This window comes from Pipra filicauda, unplaced genomic scaffold (assembly GCF_003945595.2).
Source record: "Pipra filicauda isolate LSUMZ 115617 unplaced genomic scaffold, ASM394559v2 scaffold333_size800053_pilon, whole genome shotgun sequence".
In the NCBI taxonomy this organism is placed as follows: domain Eukaryota; kingdom Metazoa; phylum Chordata; class Aves; order Passeriformes; family Pipridae; genus Pipra; species Pipra filicauda.
In genome coordinates, this window is record NW_024104458.1 from 260,237 (window position 1) to 283,794 (window position 23,558).

Below are 23,558 nucleotides of genomic sequence, written 5' to 3' on the forward strand. Positions count from 1 at the left end.
ATTCCCAGATTCACTGTGTGGCTTCCTCAAACTGAAGCTTGCAAGGAATACCAGGGTGTTTCAGCCCCTCTGGATGCCAAAGCAGAGAGTTCCTAAGCAGTGCAATTACTTCAGGCTGAGAATGCACATTTCCATGCACACCTTGCAAGCTGCCTCTCTGCAAGGTGTGACTGAAAGGAATGGAAACCTGGATGCTTAATGAGCCCTTGGGCAATCAGGGGCTGTTTACATCCATTCCACAGTGCCCTGGAACAGGACCAGTGGTTCTCAGCACCTCAGACCAGTTTCCTACAGTTCTCAAGTGAGGTCCTTTAGTGTCAGACCACTGCAGAAAGGAAGGAATCATTACTGTATTTAACATTATTCTGTCATTGCTTCAGAGCATTTACAGAATGGCCTCAGGTCTGAAGCTGTGAACTGACACATCCATGAGCTCTCGGGGCTCTCTGACAGACTCGGCCTCGTTTGCTTGGAAGGAGAACTGGCCTCATTAACTGCACGGGTCAAACACAGTGAGCCTTCATGCTACATAACCCCTTGTGCTGAGGACATGAGCTGCTGAACGGGGCTCCAGCTGGCAGGGCCAGCCAGTGAGGAATGAAGATGAAGGCATCGATGATGCTTGGTAAGGACATGAGTAGACAGTGCTGTGGAAGGGGATGCATGGAAGGCACCACCTGGATATGGAACACTGCTGATCACTTCACACAGTGCTGTCACCTGTACTGCACCGAGTGCCACTGCAGCTGGGGAGGTCTGTACCTGGACAAGATCTTCACTGAAACAAGTTCCTAATCTGGTCCTGCTGAGCACAGGGCACAGGGCAGGCTCCTCTAGGCACCGTTCTCGCTGTTTGTGCTCTGGGTGTCTGCTCTGGGAAGTGCTGTCCTCACTCAGTGACCACATGGATTCTCTGCACTGCACTGTCCCCTGGCCCCAGGCACTAAAGGGCTCTTTCAGCAGCCCAGCTGCACAAAAGCATTTGAGGGGCAAACCACAGCACTTTACTGTCCCCCCAGAAGTGAACCTGATCTGGAGCAGGCACACAGCCCACAGCACTGGCATTCACCACTTAAAACACCACAAGGAATTCTGAACATCATCTCTGGCTGCTCTCCAGTCAGAAGCGCTAACGCAGTCTCCTTGTTATGCTTGGCTTTCTACACACAGGAAAACCACTGTCAGTCTGAAAAAGGAGTTCAGGCACTTGATACAATGCTATTGTGTGTGAGGAAACTCTGTTGGGATTTTTCTGGTCTTTAAATTTATTATGGAACATTTTTTATTCCATGCACAGTCATGTCCCTGCCACAGCACAGTCACTTCCACTAAAGCCACCTATCCAGGGAACAGTCACAAAGTTTGAATGATTAATGATAAATCACCCTGCACTGGGGATTTGCTAATCTTTCACTCCATAGATTCTCCAGGCAAAATTGATAGTGCACATTTTTCTGCCCATACTTTGTTCTCTCAGCGATTCTTTTGGCCACGTCCTGCCCAGCCCCAGCCCAGCCCAGGATATGTACTTGCAGATTGCAATCCAGCTGCTATGCCTGGCTGTCCCAGTTCTGCTGACTGCTCATTGCCTCAGTGCTTTCATATGCATTGCCTCATGTCTTTCCTGGTGTCCAGGGCTCTTGAGCAATTGGCAGGATATCACCCGCAGAGACTGGCTGCTGAGTGGTTATTTTAACCCACATATCTTTCTTCCTGTCTACAAGCTGCCTGCTCAACATGACAAGTCTGGAACAGCTTAAATGAATGTGGCACCAAAAATAAACAGTTCATTCCTGGGAACCTCATTCCATACAAATGCCCCGTGGACACAATGACTTACTTATGCAACTGAGCAAAGCGACACTTTCTCGACTGAAGCCTCTCCCTGGGTTACTCTCATTCTCACTCAGATGGTGACCCTTCTGTCAGAGACTGAAATTGTTAATGATTTATGCATTCTATGAGACTTTTGCAGGCTTTTGACTTGCATGATACCTCTGATAAGCAGTCGGGCCCCTCCCTCCCTCCAGTGCTGAAGGTGTGAAGTCCTGAAAAGGCAAGAGCTGAGCTTGCAGGCTTTTGACTATTGATGCATCTGATGGGCAATCAAGACCCTCCCTCCCTCCAGTGCTGGAGGTGTGAAGTCCTGAAAAGACAAGAACTGACCTTGCAGGCTTTTGACTATTGATACATCTGATGAGCAATCAGGACCCGCCCTCCCTCTGCTAAACTTGAAAGGCGGGAGCCAGGCCAGACACAGCAGCTCTTGCGCAGGGCCCAGGGAGAGGTTGGAGGCTCGAGGCATGGCCCGTGACACTGACCATGGATATGATAATTCATAACTTCTTGGAGTGTGGGGGCTTCCCTCCTTCACCCCCAGCAGATCAAGACCACCACTTCAAGTGACAGACATGGAAGCTGCAGCTATCAAGTTTCATCGCTGGACCCCGTGGGCGGTGACTACGGACATCTGTCCACTCTCAGCTTTTCTTTCCCTTACTCTCCCTTGCTCTTATCCTGCCTTTCTCTCCCCTATGCATTTTTCTCCTCCCCAGAAAGGTTATGACAGCACCCAAAAATGTTAGCTTACCTATTGATTATGACAGCACCCAAAAATGTTAGCTTACCTATTGATTATGACAGTACCCAAAAATGTTAACTTACCTATTGATTATGACAGCACCCAAAAATGTTAGCTTACCTATTGATTCAAAATTGTTAAAATAAATCTTATCAATATATGTTTTCATACACCGATTATTTAGTGTCGTTTCGCTTTAATCCACCCCAAAGGAATTTTTGATAAAACCTGGGTTACCCCCCCCCCCCTCTTTTCCTGGGGCGGGTCGTAACACCTTCTTCTGGGCACAGCCCTTTCAGGCTGCTTTGAAAATTCAGCTCTATGTATTTGTGCAATTGTGTTCCCCCTTCCCTTGTCATCAGCATTCCCTTTTTCCCTGCACAACTGTAGGAGCTCACAGAACAACTCCCTCCCATTTCCTTACTCCTCAGACTTGGTCTTTGGACCTCCCAACTCCATGGAAGTCACAAACCAGCTACTAGATGAGAAGGAGATTTACCAGGAGATGAACCACTGTAATGTGAGTTGTATTTGTGCTCAGGCCCAGCTGACAGACCCTGTGAGGCAGCTGGGTGTGCCCCAGAGGCAGAGAAACAGGCTGTGCTAACATCACATTGTGATCAAGAATCAAGAATTATTAAGGCCAAACCCCAAAGTTGCACTTACCCACCAAAAATCCTAACCTAAAAGTCATGTCCTCCAGCAGAAGTCCCACCGGATGGGCTGTGCGAGCACTGGAGTGCAGAGAACAAGCAGAAGGGGATGTATGGCCACAGCAGGGAAGGAGGAAGATCTCAGTGTTTGTAACACTCCTAAGCCAGCTCCTCCCACATGGGCCCCATGACCACCTTCACTGCCAATGCAAAACAGCTTTTTTGGACAGGAATTTGGCAGGAACCACTGCTGAGTGTCTCAGTCTGGCCATGCACCCAGGGGCACTGGGGGACCCGGCACTGCAGGGCAAGAGCAGGACCTGAACTCGTGGTGCTGCACCAGGAGCTGTGGGGGGACTCAGGTCTGCTCCCAGCACCCCCAAACTGAGCTTCAGGAGATTTAATCATGAGTTTAACGCTGATTCACACTCTGTCTTTTTGCCGCTTCCCGTAAAACTAAAGGTTAGTTCTGCTCAGCTGCTAAGCAAGAAAGAACTACACATCCTGCCTAACACAGGCTAAACATACTGGTTTTATGTGGCAAGTGGTGAATGAGACATTTCTAATTATCCTTTTGCTTGAAATAGTTCAATGCTGCAACTGATGGGAATTAGGAATATGTTGTAGAGTAATGACAGACCAACAGGTTTGTCATTTCTGAAAATCCAACTGAATGCATGTTTAAAATTTAGTTCAATGTCCTTTAAATCCTGAGAACTGGCAATTCTCAGGCTTTTCCAAGAATTTCTACTCTAAATCGAAAGGAGGAAATAAATTTTTTTTTTGGTCTCAATCTCACCTCAGCTTGGCACAAACCGATTCAAAAAAAGAAGATACTTCCCTTGACCCTCTCTCCAGTCTGGAATAAACAGTGCTGGAAAGCAAAGCTTCCCTGTGCAAATAGGAATGAGAAGTGTTGACATTTTAAAAACTGTAAATGTTAAAATTTGTTGCACTGGAAGTTCTGACAGTAATAGTTCCCTAATGCAGCAGATGAAATTGAGACATATTTATACAGCTTAAATCAACCTCAAAAGTTCAAAATATTTCCCAATTCCCTACATAATTTTAACTGTTCTCTTTCACATTCATAACATCGAGCAAGTTTAGACTTCAACAAACTCTGACAATTTCAATTAGATTTTTCCTTTGATGGCTGTATTTTAAGGTGTCGAAACTAAAGAGCTTTTTTTCTCCCTTTTGCTTTTATTTTTCCTTTTGAATTCTCACAATTTTCTTAATCCCTCTTGGCTTTTATTTGACAATGGAGTCATCCATAGTGTCCAAACCAACAGATTAAGATGGATTAGGCTGTAAACACTAAAGGTAGAGATGGTCATTGCCCCTGAGGTTTCCTGAAGCCAGACAGAAGATGAGACAACAGGGAGATCCCAAAGCCTGGAAGCTGTGTGGTTCCAGAGTGCACCAGTGCAGGGCCCAGCAGGGATCTTCACTGTGGAACACAACACTCAGCTTTGCCCCTTTCCACGGTTTTCCCTTCCCAAGCTCAGGCTGATCATCACTGGCTTTTGCAGAAGAGCATTACACAGGTTGGCCTTGAAATATTGTTTGGCCTCTTGAGAATTCAGTCCAGAAAACCCCAGCATGTGTCAAGACTCAGCAAAATGACCCCCACCAGGGAGGGTTTCCTTGAAAGCAGTTTTATGGCACCTCACTGAATAACAACTTCTGCATCCCAATGGAATCTGCATCCCATCCGTGTTTCAGGATCAGGTCATGGCACTGTTTTCTGGACCTTAGTTCAGCAATGGGTAAACAGAAGCTTCACGTGACTTGGGACCTTTGCTGCCTGTGCTCTCGAGGCGGCACAAGCGAGTAACTAGAACATTTTAGCAGGATACTATTTTTAAAGCACTGTGAAACTTCCAGGTTTCATCAAAAAGAAGTTTAAGGGGCTGTGGAGACTCTTTTCCATGAATACAAATGATACTCCCCAATCATATCATGGACGACAGCTGAAGAGTCCTTCTCCATCCATTCCATGGCTCCATCCCACCCTGCTGGGAGACAAACCTGCTACTGGAGGAGACTCAAACCAGCCACAAAGCAGAGTTTGCCATGCAAGCACAACTGCTGTTTTATGGGCAGTAGGATGCCAGGGCACTCAGACAAGGATATCAGGTACCTGCATTCACTGTGACAAGGACTAGGGTTGTGCACAGGGGAGAGACATCTGAAATCCAACGTTTTCCATTCTAGTTGTCTTATTCTCCCCCAGGACTCCCAACAGCACTGCATCCAAGTCTGTTTTAGGTGGTTTTAGATGCTCACCTTCCTGCTCTGCTCATCTTCCCCCCTCATGCCAGACATGAAGGGGTCTGTGGCCCTGCAGTCAGGATGATGACACGGGGAAAGAGCAGAATGTCCCCAGCTGGGTGGCCTAAAAACCTCCTACTGCTCCCTTTGACATCTCTTTACCTGAGCCTGCAACGCACAATTCACATCCACAGAGAGCGAGTGCAATGATGCATTTAACAAGGCCAACTCACACAGCCTGGGCTGCTCAGCTGGGACCTACATTTACCTCCCAAACCTGGTGACTGTTCCTTACAGCAGCAGCAGTGTGGTGACAAGCAGCAGATGGGAGTGGGAGGACGGAAGTGTCCATCCTTCTGTCATTCCCCACCACATTATCCCCAGCTGCTTCCCTGCTGGATGGGGCTCAAGGGAGGACAGGCCAGTAGAGCCAGAATTACCCCAGAGTTCACGTCCCACACATGACACTGAGCCATGTGGTGTTTGTGCCCCCACTGAAACACAGCCATGGAAAGAAGGAAAATGGGGAGGCAAAGACACACCAGCTCTTCCAAAAGGCAGTTACTGAGAGCCCTGCCTGGACACCTGAGTACACGGATGCCTGAGAGCTTTCCAGGGCCTCTCTGATCACCAGTGACACTCTCAGTAACTGGTCATGCTCACCCAGGCTGCTGTCAATGAAACCACTGGGACTGACTCCTGACAATGTGAAGGAATAAAAGAAGAGAAATGGTTTGGAGCAAGAGCTGGAAAAGAGCACTGAATGGGACACACAGCAAGCAGCACAAAAATGGAGTCAAAGAGAAAACAGGGTTGGGGAAGAAAAGGGGATGCAGGATAAAGGAAGGGGAAAGGGGAAAAAGTTTATGCATCCCCATGCCTGGCTTTGAGGAGTGTGTCAGCTGCTTAATGCAGAAAGGAACTGCTTCTAACTAGAGCCCAACTCCTCTCAAACCAGTCCTGAGCAGCTCACTCGAGTTCCTCAGGTTTCCTGGCTCAAACAAAAGATATGGTGAGCACCTTGTAACTCCCCTGCAGCCTGCCAGGCCCTAGACTGAGCCACTAAAACAAACTGACACTGCATGTGGTGCAAACAGAAACACTCCTTACAATGAAAGAACACCAGCAAATCCCATGAAACTCTACTGTTTGTAAGAATTTCTGGCTTTGTTTGGGTTTTTACTGTGAGCTTTTACTCCTGTGCTTTAAATGTTGCAGCTTGGATAAAAACAGATTGAGAAGGATGAGTGTGATGTGAGCTGGTACAAGGAGATGCCAGGGAGAGTCTGGGAGATGTGTCACAGCAACAGTGGGTCAGTATTTAATAGTTCAGACAGAACTCAAGTTTTGGACTAAATACAGTCACTCCTCGTGTGTGCTTCTTGTCAGTGGTTCCTGGACCCCCTCCCATGCTACACGTTCATCTCCTCCCAAATTTAAAAAGAGGTTTGCAGCCAGAAGGTTTTACAATGCAGCTTTCTTGGCTCTAGGGATGAGCTGTTTGATAGGAAGGAAGATGTTTTTGCCCTTGCCCTGTAGGCTGTACAGGGCTTCACAGGAATAAAAAAGGTAAAATTTACAGGAATAAAAAAGGTACAATCTCAGACTGCTGCTTTCAAAGGGCCCCAGAGGAGTCAGGGACCCAAATGGTATACTGGCATTTTAAGGTGTGCACTTCAAGGCTTTGAAACCCTTCAAACCACTCCTAGTACCCACAGAAGACAAGACACGAGGAGCAGAGCAGAGCTGCTGAGAGCCCAGGGGCACGTTCAGGGCAGCAAACTAGGCTGCTGGCTCTGGCAGTCAGTGAACTACAGTGCTCTGAGCCGTGTCTGACAGCCAGGCAGGGCTGCCTGACAACAGCCCCTGCAGCTCCCCAGGTGGAACAGGACTAATGGGTGCAAGGGCCTGAAACACAGAGACGAGCTCACCTGATGGGTTCTGCTTACACCTCTTTTCTTTAGGTTTTTCTGTCCCCGAATGACCAGCTGTAATTGTGGTGAATGCTTGGATTAGTACAGGATTGTTCCCCAAAACATAACACGCAGTATTTCAGTAACAAGCAACTTTTTTCCCCATTCACCATCATCCACTCTGCTACCACAAGGGCGTTTTCCAACACCATGTCTTTCCTTTTCAGCATGCTCCAGAAAGTGTCTTATTTGCTTCAGAGGCAGATACAACCCCCCCAACAGACCTGTAACCAGCTCTATTCCAGCCAGAGGCAGTGAAAACACCACATTTTGGTACTCTTGGATGGGGAATGGAGGGAGACCGGGCTTTTCTGTCAGCACCTTATTTATCTCTGCACCAAGATGCCAAAATTACATTTCATCTGGTTTGTCATGCTCCAATTAGGGAGCACAAGAGAATTGCAGTGGCCCACTGGAAGGCAGGGCAATACACAGGAAGAATAAAAGTCTTGTAGAGAAAACTCTGTCAACAGTGTACCTAAACAAAATTGTCTAGGCCAGTGGTTATGTTCCGTTACTACCACTTGGACTTAAAATGAAAAGAAACTCCAGAAGTGGAGTAAATTTTCATTCCTTCTAGCAGATGTATTTTGGTCCCACATCTGGTACGCTGTGACCTCCATGCAGTGAACCCACAAACAGCTGGATGCTGGTTACAGTGACATGTAAATAAACTGCCACACTCAGCACCCTTGTAACATGCACTGAGCATCACTCAGTGCTCAGCTCAGCTTCTCTTGCTTGTTGCTGGCTTTGTTTCACCAGGACTGCACTGACACACGGACACAGCATGAGCAGTGCTGCATCTCCATCCATCCTTCCTCCACATCTTTGCTCCCCGCTGAAAAATCTATGCTAAAGTACCCGGTCCTTGGGAGCAGGATTCCCATATCACCTTTTTTACAGGCTTGGAATGCCAGGAGCCTGGGGAGGAGGGAGAAAAGGGCACTACCCCAGGAGGGCTGGCTGCCTGTGAGCTTAACCAAAGTGCCCCAAATACATCAACAATCACTGAGCACAGCTGATTCCTGCTTGGAGAGGAACGTGGTAGCAAGAGCAGGAGGGGGTGAACTCACTTACCACTGGAGTTCTGGCAATTGCTGTTTGTTTCTTCAAAGTTGTTTTGCGCTTTGCCTTCCACTCTTCTGCTGAAAGCACTTTCTGCTGTGTGGAGAACAAAGCAGGGATGGTGACTGGTCAACAGTGGATGCAGAACCATGCAGACAGAAGGCAAGACGACATGCTCCTGTGCCACATAATCACATACCCTGAATACAGCAGAAAGGCCAAATACCTCGTTTTGGAGGCAAATGGAACAGATTCAGTGAAGGCATAACAGGTAGGTATTTTTCTTGAATGCCTTCTGGCTGAGGTGGCCTGGATTGGCTCTTAGGGAGCCCATGAACACCAGTCCTGACTGAACCAGAAAGGTCATGGTTTCCTCCCCTGCAAAAAAACCCAACCCTGATCTTACTCTTCCTTAAGGCAATGAGCAGCTCTTAAAGCCTCTGGCACAGGTGATCAGGTCTGCACACTAATGAGGACCTCACCACAACACCAAAATGTCACCTACAGAGGCACGATGCCAGCTCTCCCTGTGCTTCCCAGTCACCTGCATTCCCTTCCTAAACACCCTCCTGGAAACATTCCAGTGGAGGCCTGGAGGGCTGTCTCAGAGCCTGCCCACCATGTCTGGAAAAGCTATGAAACATCCTCTGACCCTTTGTGCTTCCCAACACTGCCCTGACTCCTGCAGTCTCCCCGGGGCCCAGCAGGCAGGCCCTGCTCCCCTGAGTGTGGTGCCAGGCCCTGGCAGGGCACCTGCTCCACACACTGCAGCCACAGCGCAGGGCAGCGTCCCAGGAACTGTGCTGGGAGGCCTCTTCCCGTGGGCAGAGGTGTCTCCTGACCCTGGCAGTGCCCACAGTGTCCTGACACATCACTGCACAGCGCAGCTCAGTGATCCCATCCTGCTCAAGCTGGTGTCCCTCAGCACAAGTTCAACACTACAAACAGTGTGAGGTCTTGCCTCACTTCACAGGGTTTGCAGTATCTGGGCGAATGGATTTACTGTAGTGACTCAAAGGATAAACTAGAAATAAAAAAAAATGTTAGCTGGCCAAACTACTGTGTGTGGTCTGTGCTGGACTGACCCTTCCCTGTCACCCAATGACACGTGGACACAGCCTGGCTCTGCTGGGCTCTCAGCCTGCAGACTGTGCTTCATTCAGAGTGATGGGCACTGTTGAAAACTCGTATCAGACCATGATTTCAGTCTGGATTTCTGCAGACCATGGAGTGGTCACAACGGCTGCCAGGACTTCCCCAGAGGCCCCAGCTCCTGCAGGCTCCCAGTGCTGCAGTGTGGCTCATACACACGGGCTGTAGGGCTGGTGAGGTTACCAAAAACCTGAACTGCAAGAAGGTCCCAGCCCACAGATTTTGGCCCAGCCAATCGCCAGTGGACCCTTCCAAGTCCTGAGCAGGGTTCTCAAACTCTCAATCTACTACATTCCTAACTCCTTCTAAAATTCAGGAGAACAGAAAAACCTGGTAATCAAATGAATTAAAACAGAAACACACAAAACAGGACTGCAAAGGAAATGGAGACATTATCTATGCACCCTACTTGAGAGATAAATAATAGAAATGAGAGGCCTTAAAATCAGATGGCACAGTGGAAAAAGAGACCATGACAAAATGGTTTGGGTCAACCCATCCCCTCAAGAGACCCAGGTTCAAATCCTGGCTTACGTCACAATTGGAAGTGAGTTGGAGGTCTCCAAAAATGCTTGGAAAAAATTTGCATGGTGGTTTTGCCCTCATTCCCTGGCCTTTTTTTTTTCCCTAAGTCTGGCAATAAAACTGCTTGGTCTTACTGATCTTACTGTGTCCTTCCCACACAGGAGAGGGCAGCTCCCACCTGCTCTCTCTTTCTCCTGTATCTGAACCTTCTGTGTGCAAAGCAAACTGATCTGTACAGACCAAGTCAGTGCCACTCTACCAAGGGTCTGTGCAAGCCCTGGCAGGGGAGTGGTACCTCCCTATCTCTGAAGTTATCCAGGCCCATGTGGAATGTCTCTAACCACAGCACTCAGAAGGCACCACTTCTGGAGATTCTTCCTGGTAGATGTTTGCACCAGGAATTCCAGAAGCCCTCAGACTGCATTTGTACAAGACACAGCCATGAAAGACCCCATGGAAATGACAGATGGGGTGAGACCCCAGACTAGGATTAGTTTGTGAATATCCATCTACCAGGCTCAAGCATCGGCGATTCCTTCCCCCGGAAAGGAAGAGAACAGCTCTGAGTTTATTCCCAATGTTCTGACCCACTTTTCATTAGAGCAGTGGGGGAAAAAGAGTGCTCTTACAAAAAACACCTCCCAGTTTCTGCTCAGATGACTGGCCTCTGGCCCAAGAGGGCTCCCTGTTTTTCCACTTTTGTGAGACATGAAACTGGAAAAAGTTGTTGCAAGTTTAAGTAAATAATGAAAAAGGTTTGTCAGCTTTAACTCCTGACTTGGTTGAACTGGACGGACCTCAAATTAGTAAAAACATCATATCCATGTCTAAGAGGTGCAGTAACAATATGGAATCCCAGGATTCACAAGCTGTAAAAAGACAGGTCTCTCAGCAAGCTCCGGCAGCTGTGGATGTGTGTTGTATCTAACAACCCCCCCTTGTTCACTATTGCATCCTCTCCCAGCACAGCCACCCCTGTACTCAGCATCTGCCCTTGCCAGACATTTCAGGGGCATCTAAACACCAACTAATTGACCAGCCCTTCTGCTGCATGCAGTTGGAATACATATCCATCAATCCCACAGACTTAGGAGAGTGCTTCCCAGCTGCCTGCACGTCACATTATGTCTCACACCCTATTTATTAACTGTTATTTTTCAGTTGCTTCTTTTAATGCTTTGCTTTCTTTTAATACGTTTTTTTTAAAAGGTTTGATCTTGTTTAGAAGGAGGATACAGACAATGGGAGGATCAGTCCCAACCTGAGCTTTCTGATGCTTCTGTAACGGTTCTGTGACATTGACTTTTCTGCTGGAGCTCAGTTTATCTCTCGGAGTTTCCTGGGGAGTGGAGCACTGGGAAAACACCTGTACTCCATTTCACTTCCAAAGGCATGGACATGGCCCTGGAAACATCACCTTGAGGGAAACAAACACTAAATGCCAAACAGTGCTGAAAACCAAACAAAAATCCCCATTCCTGACAAGCCATCACACCAATCCTTGTCAGGAAGCTCCCCTCAGTTTGTGACGCCAGGATTTGAAACAAGGACTTTTAAAACCTTGTGATTACCACAATGCTTAACAGAACCAACTTCTCACTGGGAAGAGGTTATAAAGATCTACTGCTGAGGTAAATTTTTATTTATAATGTGCCAAAGGATCTAATCCATTCAAGGGCTTCTGGGAGTAGCTTTTCTGGGACAGTCATGGATGGAGCAGACTGAGTCCAGCGAGGGTCAAAAGCCAACCCAGGGCAGGACTGGACACTAAGCAGTTAAGAAAGTTGACGGTAGAAAGGCAATTGGTACCTGTGATGGCCTTGCTTCCTGGGGATCCAGAATTTGGAGTGCGGAACATCTGGGACTGGGAGGCGGGCGGGACCCCGGAGGGGGTGCGGTGCAGGAGGCCGGAACAGCGGTTTAGGGACGCCGGAGATTTTTTGCTGGACTGGCTCGTCTGGGTCTTCACTGCCACGAAGAGTGGAGATCGAGAGAACTCTGGATATGAACATCAGAACTAGTGCCTGCACAGCCAGTGAGCTCCCAGAGCTGGGCCTGCCGGAGCTGCTGCGCGACAGCCACGCTCAGCCATCCCTGCATGGGCACTAGAGCCACCGCGGATCCACGGAACAGCCCTGATCCCAGGGAACAGCCCTGATCCCAGGGAACAGCCCTGATCCCACAGAACAGCTCTGATCCCACAGAACAGCACTGATCCCACAGAACAGCACTGATCCCACAGAACAGCACTGATCCCACAGAACAGCTCTGATCCCACAGAACAGCACTGATCCCACAGAACAGCTCTGATCCCACAGAACAGCACTGATCCCACAGAACAGCACTGATCCCAGGGAACAGCCCTGATCCCAGGGAACACCACTGATCCCACAGAACAGCACTGATCCCAGGGAACAGCTCTGATCCCACAGAACAGCTCTGATGCCACAGAACAGCTCTGATCCCACGGAACAGCACTGATCCCAGGGAACAGTTCTAATCCCACAGAACAGCACTGATCCCAGGGAACAGCACTGATCCCAGGGAACAGCACTGATCCCACAGAACAGCACTGATCCCAGGGACCAGCACCGATCCCAGGGAACAGCTCTGATCCCAGGGAACAGCACTGATCCTATGGAACAGTACCGATCCCACAGAACAGCACCGATCCCAGGGACCAGCACCGATCCTATGGAATAGCACTGATCCCAGGGAACAGCACTGATCCCACGGAACAGCACTGATCCCAGGGAACAGCCCTGATCCCAGGGAACAGCACTGATCCCACGGAACAGCACTGATCCCAGGAAACAGCACTGATCCCAGGGAACAGCACTGATCCCAGGGACCAGCACCGATCCTATGGAATAGCACTGATCCCAGGGAACAGCACTGATCCCAGGGAACAGCACCGATCCCAGGGAACAGCACTGATCCCAGGGAACAGCACCGATCCCAGGGAACAGCACCGATCCCAGGGAACAGCACCGATCCCAGGGAACAGCACTGATCCCAGGGAACAGCACTGATCCCAGGGAACAGCACTGATCCCAGGGAACAGCACTGATCCCAGGGAACAGCACCGATCCCAGGGAACAGCACCGATCCCAGGGAACAGCACTGATCCCAGGGAACAGCACCGATCCCAGGGAACAGCACTGATCCCAGGGAACAGCACCGATCCCAGGGAACAGCACCGATCCCAGGGAACAGCACCGATCCCAGGGAACAGCACTGATCCCAGGGAACAGCACTGATCCCAGGGAACAGCACTGCTTTCCCCACTCACCCCAGGGTGATTATTGAAGCTTGTTAACTCCCTTCCACACCTTTACCTGCCATGTGACCAACCCATTCCTCCTCCAGCAGGAATCACCCCGTCCATCCAGGAGCACTGCTGGACTGCCACGGCCTGGCGGGGTGAACCTGCAGCTCTGCCTCCATTTCTAGGTATTTGATTTTGAGAGCAGGTTTCTAAAGTGACACTCAGGGCTCTGAGCAGAGAGAAGTTTACATCTTTATTCCTCGAGCCTTGCATAAATCCTAGCGATCTCCAGCTACATTCCTTGTCTCTTCAACCAAATACAAAGGAAAAGGGGCTGTTGGGAATGAAATGGAATTAGGAGGCAGAGTGAGTAAAGGCTTTTTGGTCCCCATCTCCAGATCAGTACTGGTGACACGTGGAGAAATTCTCAGTATTACTGGGATATGTTCTTTGAATGCATCTCCATTTTGGTCTCTGCAATACACAGTGAGGATCACCAGGAATTTTCAATGCCAAAAGTCATGTGAAAAAACCTTCAGGAGAACAGCCCTTTGCCTGGGCCACATGAATTAAAAAACCAATTACAAAAATGGAGAAATTATCTAAGAAACACCTTCATTCCTCAGTGGCTTCTTCTATGGAAATTTGGATACAACTCCTGGAGCCCAAGTCTCACTCCAACCATCTGTCATGAAGAATCACTAAGAAACAAGGTTTTAACCCACAGTTTTTTAACCCACAGCCCAATCTCCCTAATTTCACTCAGTAATCTCTACAGAGTGACACTGTAGGATGCCTAAAGGCGGATGGACCACACCAGCACCTGCCCATCCTACAGAGTGTAACTGAGGAATACTTATCCACGTGGAGCAGCTGTCATGGAATGCCATGGCAGCACAACAGCCTGACTCTGAAACAGGGGAGGAGAAAAAATCCTCGGACTGAGACTGGATGCTCACTTCAAAAATCCCGGGAGACATTACAGACCTCAAATGTGATCCCTCTCATCCTCCCTTCAGCAGCACTGGGGAGTGGGGGTGTGTACATCCAGAGGGGCTTGTAACTCCAGGTATTTCATTTCACTTGCTCTGACACACAGACCTAGGCTGACATTTCTGTTGTTCTGCAGGAGATCCTGCACTGGGTTTTCTCATAGTTTAGGTCAGGATACTTCTCCTCTGCTTGCTCTCTGGCCAGCTGAATAGGTAGGAGGCTTGTTTTGCTCCCTATGCTTCCTTTCGATTTCCATGGATAATCCTCCTCCAGTTGCTGCCAGCAAAAATGTAGTCAGATATGAAAATTTCCTTCTTATGTGTCATCTGGTTTCCCATGAGGACCATTCCCACCAATTGCTGCTTTATTCTCCATCCATACCAAGGGAAACAGCACTCAGCCAACTCTTCAGTGTCAGAAACAAAGAGCACCATTGTACATCCTCTGCAGCCCAGACACTGCTCTCTGAGACCTGAAGACAAAAGTCTCAATGCTGTGATGACCTCCAAAATGTCTTCTTTTTCTTCCCAACTTAAACAAATAGTATGTCTTCAAACTGAGACCCCAGGGAGAAGGCTTCTCCATCTGACACCAGGCAGAGAGAGTTTGAGCCAGCAATGCAAGACAGACAAAGGAATATTAGTTCTAGCAGTCTGGAGGATGATAATAGTTCATTGGGAAAAAAATGCTCATCAGATGACAAATTCCCTCTGAAAACTGAGCAACACAGGTAGAGACTATCATGCAGCTCCTCTGCTCTGCTCTTGAAAAGTCATCTGCCTCAGGCTCACAAAAAGGCCAAGATATTTCTAAAAATAAAAATATTGAGTTGCTGAATGGCCACAAAAACCTCCTGCCTCAAAATCTGCAGCTACACAGCAAGACTGGAGAGAACATTGTGGGCAGACAATCCCATAACTGCTGCTCTGGAGCTTTTTAAACTTTCTTGGAAAGCAGCTGAGACATGTCCCAGTGGAAGGTGGAGAAGGGAGAGCAGGAGAAGAGTGATGTAGAGAGTGATTCTCACTGCATGATCTCCAGTCACTGAGGGCTCTGTGCTGCAGCTCTGAGAGTGGCACACGATGTGCTCAAGGATCCACATGATCCAGGTGATGCTGAAAAGATGGGGGACTCCACCTTGGCAGCAGGAAGGAGCTTGTTCACTGCTGTGCTCAGTCAGGGTGGCTGCAGAGGAGCTCCCAGGGTGATGCTGGGGCTGAAATGACAGAGGTCCTCTTTGGGTGGGAACTGGGGCACCTTCCAAGGGCATTGGGGACACAATGGGAGCTCTCGGCTCCTCCAGGAGCCAGTGCTGGGCCCTGCCCTGCACGAGGGTGGGGAACTCACTGGAGAACAGTCAGGGCAGAAGACAGGAGGATAAATGAAGGACAAGAGCAGCAGAGCTTACAACAGAAACACAGGTCAGTCCTTTGGCTTAACTGGGAGATTAGGGACCTGAGAGCAGGCTGTGCAAGGGTCTGCAAAGGCCAGAAATTTGGTAACTTAGTCCTCCTTCACCAAGAAGACAAAGTTATAAATAGGACCTGGTGTCTGAAAGCTACAGTTGGATATTTTCAGGCTCAATTTAGTGAGGGTAATAATGCATCACAATAATTACCTTAAGAGATTGCTGTATTTTCTGTCACTCAACAGCAAGATTAGATTTCTCTCTAAAACTTATCTATGAGCAGTTAAATCAAGGCAATCCTACAGAATGTGTTTCTCTGGGCAGTCCAGAGATCACAGTGGTCCCTCCTGGCTTTCCTGGTTTTGGGAAGACCTTCAAGCCCTGTGAATGGCAAGCTGTGGCAGCAAGGAGAAAATGTGGCACACATAAATCCACTCACTGCCACAATGCACCACCACATCAGAGATCAGATTATCTCAGTAACATCACTTTTTCCAGGCAAAAATTCTGGCTAATAATTTGTGTATAGCATTTGTTCAGAAAGATCTTGCCAGGATGGGTAAGAAGCCATTTGGATGGTTCAGATGAAATTATACCATCACCTGTGGAGAAAAAAACTCTCTCTACTGAATATGATGGAAAGTGATTCCTTAACAATGGCCTGAAATTCAATACTCTGAGCAGGCACCTCTGCTATGGCAAACAGGTCTTTCCACAGGAAAACCCTTCTGCTCTAACCTATAGAATTTTTAACGTGTGCCTTTATACACACAAACAGGTCGAGCCTGTTGCCAAGGCACTGTGGGATTAGAGAGTGGGAATAACTCATAATATCCCTCACCGAGGAAGCAAAGACGCACCATGCAAATGGAATCTGGAGCTGTTTCTTTCTTGGTTAGACAGGAGCTGTGTGGAAACCACATGTGCTACCAAAAAGGATCCCTTTCTCTAAGGGAAAACCCATGAGAGCAGCTGCCCTCCTGAAACACTGCATTCAAGCACTTTTGATACACAAATGATATCCAGTGTCCTTCACAATAAGGAAAGGAATTGAGCAGAGAGGCTGGATGAACTTCCTTGAGCATCTCAGGTGTCAGGGTGGGTGTAGGTCTGTCTGTCCCCTACAGAGCCAAGAATGATCCCAGGGCTGGCAGGGAAGGGTCTTCAACAGCCAGGGCCCATCCCACAGACCCTGAGAGAGGTGAGCAAGGACCAGAGATGACAGACAGCTTCAACAACAGGACCAGATCTTCAGGAAGTTCATGGCAATGACACAAGTCTGTGGTAAGGTTGGGAAGTCAATCCACAGGTCAGCAGCAGGATCAGCTCTAGTGAGGTTACCCAGGGCCAGACACACACCAGTGATCCTCAGGGAGGTCCAGAATGATGGGACAGGGTTGACATCAAGCTGGGAAGTCAATCTGTGGGTTGGGGTCCAGACCCATGGGATGCACAGCCAGGCATGGGCATGTCTACAACAGAGCTGGAGACCAAAATCCTACAGTGCAGCCCAGGCAGGGCCTGATGGCTCAGAGCTGGAACAGGGAGTGTGACACTGGGCACAGGCCCCCTGTGAGGCTGCTCAGGGCCTTCAGGACCTACTAATGCTCTCAGGGCCCTAATATCACTTTAGATTTTCATCCTGGAAGCAAAAGACATGGAGAGCTGTGGAGAGTTTAGTGCTCTCAACGCATGCTTCCATGACCTGGGAGTCTGTTGCCTTATCTGCAGGTACCAGAGAAGGATGTGGTGAGTGCACATTCCTAAGCCTGGATTTGGGAAATCCCACTAAAAGCTAAATCCCACTCCTGGTGGATTTACAGCTAGTCCACATCCCCAACACTCCAAGTTTTCTCTGCACTGCAAGCACATCACAGAATCCCAGAATGGTTTGAGTTGGAAAAGACCTTAAGTTCAACTCATTCCATTCCCCTGCCATGGGGGGACACCTTCCACTAGCCCAGGTTGCTCCAAGCCCTGTCCAACCTGGCCTTGGACACTTCCAGGGATGGGGCAGCCACAGCTTTGCTGGGCAACCTGTGCCAGGGCCTCACCACCCCCACAGGGAAGGATTTCTTCTCAATATCCCATCTAAACCTACTCAGTGGCAGTTTGAAGCCATTCCTCCTTGTCCTGTCACTCCAGACCCTTGGCAAATAGTCCCTCTCCATCTTTCCAAGCAATTCCAACAGCCCAGCCACCTGCAAACGTGGTTCAATCAGTCCCACCTTACAGAGCAGTCAGTCTGAGGGAGGACAGACAAATCTCTGAACCCTCCCCATGCCCCTCCATTCAGAGACAGTTCTAAAACTGGGACAGTGGTTGTGCCTACAATCCACTTTTGTACTGGAAACAGTCCCTGACACCCTTCTTCAAAAGAGTGAATATGTTGACAGGAACAGCAGAGAAATGTGTATTTTTAAAGAGTCATAGCCCAGTTCTAAGCTTATGAAAAAGCCACTACTCCACACTCAAAAAAGTGAACTTTGGAGACATTTGGCATTAATAATTCCAGGGAACCCCACAGCAGAGTTCTTCTCCAGACAGCAGCACTGACCAAAAATTATCCTGCAAGGTTCCTATTGACCCTGCAGCATTTCAGTCCTTGTTTTAGCCCACTTTCAATGACTTTTTATTCATTATCACAGAAAACCAGAAGGACAGGCTCTGGAAGGGAAGCTTGCACTCAAGCTTCAGAAAGCTGGTTTGGAAATGCTGAAGGGGTTTCCTTAACCAATCCTACTATGACTGATTTTTCAGCATTTGCCCTTATACCCAGAAGAACAAGACTAGGGTAAAGACAGTCTCAGTTTTACTTCTGACTGCAAGGGTCCAAAAAAGCCAGTTGTGCTTTCCAAAAGTCAGCTGCCTTTCAAGACCTTGGATTTTGGGAAGAGCAGAGTCTGAGCAGTTGAAAGGTGGGGGAATGTACTGGCCAGTCTGCTTTGGGAGCTCACTGTGCCCTCTCCTGTGGGAGATTGTATGAGATTGTAAATCATAAATCTTACTGGCCATGGGAACTAGGAGAGGAAAAAACATGGTTAAAAAAAAAAAGGAAAAAGAAAAGTTTATGGGGGAGGAGTTAAACCTTATGAAAATATTATCTTGATCTGATCTTAAGTGTCCTCATAGAGATATTTGAAAGCACTGGAAACTCATCTGCACATCTCTGGTTGCTGATTTAGTCTGCAGTTAGAGGCAGCTTCTTTTCTTTCACAGCAGAAACCAGGGTGCAGGAATGGTTTCAACCCCAGTGTTCCAAAGAACACTCCTCCTCCTCCTCCTCCTCCAAAACTGGCCCCCAGCAGCCACAAACTGGAGATTGGGCCAGGCCCCTGAGCTGCCCAGGGGAGGGGCAGGGCCTGTGGAGGCCTTTGCAGGGCCCACCCCAGGGAAACACCTCCCAGAGAACAACTGCTGTGGGTTTCTTTTCTGCTGGAGCTCCTGGACTGGAACCAGCAGCTTAGCTATTGCTTCAGATGGCTGGGAGGGTGGAAAGATATCCATGGCAATAAATCCCCTTGAAATGGGAAGTACTGGGAAGGCAAGAACCTGCTACAGCTGAGCAGAGCTCCAGTGCCCAGTCCTCAGAGCTCACTGCTCCTGAGCTCTCTGCAGGGGCACCAGTGAGCCCAGAGCCTGGTGCCCAAGGGCACAGCTGTGGCAGGGACTGACCCACTGCTGGTCACCCACGGCCTGCTGAGCACTGAGAACACCTGAACGAAGAGGTGCAGCCTGGGGGTGCAGGGAAGCTCAGGAATAACTGTTATGTGTGCAATCACATTACTGGGGTAGTTCCTTCAGCAGATGGCAGACAACGAGATCAACTTTGCAATGCTGCTGGTAGAGGCATTTTGTGCCCTGCACCTTCTGCCCTGATCCTGCTCTATCTCCAACCTTCAGAGAACCTGCATGGGAGCTGTCAAGAGACACCAAACCTTCACTAACCTTAAAAGTGACAGTCTGGTGGACTGTGTTCCCACAAACCCAAAGGTGCCTTATTAGGATCCCTTAAAATCCCGATGGAAGGTGAATTTGGGGAGGGAGGCGCGCGCGCCCCCCCTGCTGGCGGCAGCTGGAGGCACCCCCTGAGGGATGAGCTCAGCCCATCCCTCCTCTCCATCATCCCAAACGCTGGAGCAGGACACACCCGGGCAAGGAACAGCCACGACGGCTCACAACAAAGCCCAGGGCAATGCTGGGAAAGGAGCAGGAAGTTCAGGTGTAAAGAACTTCTCTGCATACTTTTAGAGCATTCAAAGCCAGCAGGTAGCAAGAATTTCTCTAAACTAGTTTACTCAAATTTTGCACTGAATTACAGAATTGTTCATTAAAACCTCCCCTTTGTCTGGGGAGGGCACCCTCCATAGTGCAGGCTGCAGTAAGAACTGCCTTTTCTGGAGCTCCCTGAAATAAATAGTTTCTTGCCTGTGATTTAGTAGCAGTAGGCTGACGAGGTCATGTACATGATTTTGAAACCCAGTTTTAACTCATTAACTCTGAAGTATCCTCCTAGAAGCTCGTAAGAAAGATGCTTCTTCCCTAACATGTACATTCAGTTATTATTTAGGGGAGCCTACAAATTCTGTGCATCACTGCAGTTACACAACAAACTAAACCTTCAAACCCCCAGGGAACATGGGTAGAATTGCATGGACTGGGGTACAAGTTGGTGACTGACTTAACAGCATCCCCGTGAGAGGAGATCCCAGCTCAGCTTTACAGTCCCTGGGCAGCACATGATCCATGTCCTGCCCACTGCAATCCCACAGCTCCAGTGGAAGGATCCACAAGAATGCTCTCTCTCCTGCCACCCTCATGTTCAGCACAACCCTGTAAATCAGAGCCTGCAGTGGAACAGCAGATACTCACTGATGGGAGCGTGCAGGGCCACGTGCTCCTGGTAGGGAGTGTAGTACTTGTACTGCTTCCCACAGAACTCACAGGTGTAATTGCCAGTTTCTGTGAAGTGACACAAATACGAAGATCAGGAAGGTCTGATCTTACATAACCCTCATACATAACCCCCAATTCTTGTCTTTTTACATATAAACTGGTGACACAAACTTGAGCACATTCCTCATCCATGTGGAACTCACCTCCCCTGTAATCCACACGTCCTTCCCCAAGAAAGGAAACAGCTCAAGGCAGTGACCAGAGGGATGGACTGTGCATAAAAAACCCCGTAGAACTGAACAAGCTGCAGGAGATTACCCCAAAATTACAGCAAGTAAGTGCAAAACAAAGGAGAGAATCCATTTCTAAAGTCTGTATTACAGATGGCACAGTTTTGTCCTCTGGTTACAGAAAGTCTGCGATGTGTGGACAACAGGAAGAGTCAAACTAGGAAACAAGTAGTCAAACTTCAGTATTAGAGAACTTTTATATTGGGATTGTAGAGTTCTCTTGCAGGAGATGGGGTTTTTCAGGAGCAACGGTGCTCATTCCTGCTTTGGGGGTACTGGAAATAATGGAGTGTAACCACACACTGACACCTCCTGCTCCTGCCAGTGTCAGTCCACAACTGACAGTAAGGTGCAAGCCAAAGGAAAACCCAGGGATAATCAATTGTTTCCAAAGTGAACAATTCGGAGAAATGCTTTGTCTGGTGCTCTCTCTGCTTCCCTCTGCCCTGATGACCCTCCACAAAGGCAGTGTGAACAGATCACCTGCCAGCTCTGCCACCTCATTGCTGCCAGATTGCTTTTCCCCTGAACCCTCTACCTCTTCCCTTTGCAGAGCTCTTGAGCAGGAAACATCACAAAGCTGCAGTTCTCACAGCCAGGGCTGTTGGTGTTTGATGCTCATTTGAACCTGAACATATCAAGTCCCAAGAGCTCTGTGTACCACAGTGCTTCCTGGTTTTCCTAGAGGTACTCCAGCTCAGGGCAGATGTGACCCCCTGTGCTTCCCCTCTCCTTTGAAGCTGTGCAATAACTCTTACTTGGCCCGATCTTCTGGAACGGCTCCGGCTCCTCCTCCTTGACCTCGTCGGCGGCGATGACGGCCTGGTCATAGGGGTCTGCAAGAGAACAGAGCAGCAGCTCAGCTGACACACCCTCAGGGCTGCCTCCTACAGCTGCACGGGCACTGAATGCTCCTGCATCTGTATGACATTTCCATCTGCAACAAGATGTGAAGACAAGAATTATAAACCAAATGACCCCTCTGTCTGACTTGTCCCTTCTCCTCCTCCTCCTCCTCCTCCTCGGGTGCCCCAGGATTATCCCTGCTTCCAGCCCAGGAACATGCCTTGTAGGTATTAATGTTTAAAAAATACAGAGGAAAAACTGAACAAACACATTGCAACGTCTGATCCATATTTTCTGGTTTTCTTCCAGTGCAACTGCTGTACTGCCTGAAAGTGGGCAGGGCAATGCAGGCTGCAGGCAAGTCCCTACCAAACACTGACCTGGGACTTCTACCAGCTAACAGCACAGCTAGCAACAAATCAGAACCCAACCCATTTTATAAAGAATTTAATTTATACCTTGAACAATTCACTAAAACACCAAAGACATGAAACACCTGCTTCTTTGATTTTCTGAAGCCTGATCAATTGTATGTGCAACAAAAGCCTGGTATCTGCTAGGGCTGGGCATCAACCTACTGGCTATAGACACTGGGGGAGGGAGAGAGGACACTCCCTGTCCCTCTGCAATCCATGACAAAATTCCCTTGACTCTTCCAAGTTCAGAATCGGACCTTCTGTGTCTGAGCTACTGAATGCTTGAAAAGGTTTGTGAAATAAAGCACACAAAGGAGCTCGGCTTACCTGCCCGGTTTTCTGGGGCCCCTTCCACACTAAAAACTAACACAGAATAGAAGAAGGAGGGGAAGAAACAAAACAGAAATTAAATCCTCTTAAAAGGTCTTGTTTTCCTCCTGCATTTCACATACTGCTCAGCATAGTTCAGACCCACTGAATAAACCAGGCTTTGTGCCCCAGTCCCTCCTCTTCCCAGCAGCATCCACACAGGAAGTAGTTGAGCATGCCCAGCCCTAATCCACACAGATCCTCAAGGCCTTTGTTCTGACACTGCCACGGCCCCACAGAGGTTCAGATGCACAGCTGCCTCACACCTGCATGTGCTAGAACACCCCCAGCCCTTCAGGGACTGACACAGTGTCCTTGTGGGCACACGTGGGGCCATTTCCAAGCCCCATTGTGCCCTCGACAGAGCTCCTGAACCACAGCCATGAGACTTCACTGACTGAAGGAGAGATGTTCCCCTCACAGTGACCCCAGTCCCACTAATCTCATGCTGGCTCCCCACGGGAGGGAGGGAGCTGGCAGTGGTGCCCTGCAGGAGAACACTGCCTGTCCTTAGAGCACTTTTAGATGTCCACACATTCCAGTTAAACACAGCCATTCTTTTGGACACCATGTATTGTAAAAAACCACTTGCTTTTCTGAGACAGTGCTGCTCAAAACCTGCTGCTTTCCAAGGAGCCTCTTTCTAGAACTCTGGCAGGGCTCCATCCTTGGCCAAGTGAGGGGCAGTACTTAGAGGCTTGCAGTACACACGGTGAGGGTTTGGAGTGTCTGCGGGCTCTGAGCTGAGGACCTTTGGATGCCCAGTAAGCAAGGGGCAAGCCAAAGTCAGTATGTTGATGCTTCTCTTTCCCACCATGTAGGAGAAAGCAACACTGCATCAGG

The 23,558-nt window shown here is 48.8% G+C and overlaps 1 protein-coding gene across 10 annotated transcripts in view; it reads right to left on the reverse strand.

Moving 5' to 3' along the window:
• Window positions 1-23,558, reverse strand: part of ZNF618 (zinc finger protein 618) — a 167,156-nt gene that overhangs the window by 23,267 nt on the left and 120,331 nt on the right. For 5 of the 10 annotated variants that reach the window (XM_027727101.2, XM_027727095.2, XM_027727090.2 and 2 more), the window contains 6 exons: window positions 22,674-22,709; window positions 21,843-21,920; window positions 20,771-20,860; window positions 12,039-12,227; window positions 8,565-8,648; window positions 7,443-7,499 (listed from right to left, as the gene is read on the reverse strand). In XM_027727101.2, coding sequence (XP_027582902.1) covers window positions 7,443-7,499; window positions 8,565-8,648; window positions 12,039-12,227; window positions 20,771-20,860; window positions 21,843-21,920; window positions 22,674-22,709 — 534 coding nt within the window. The remainder of the gene's footprint in view (window positions 1-7,442; window positions 7,500-8,564; window positions 8,649-12,038; window positions 12,228-20,770; window positions 20,861-21,842; window positions 21,921-22,673; window positions 22,710-23,558) is intronic. The other 5 variants (XM_027727098.2, XM_027727093.2, XM_027727099.2 and 2 more) reach the window with 3 other exon arrangements.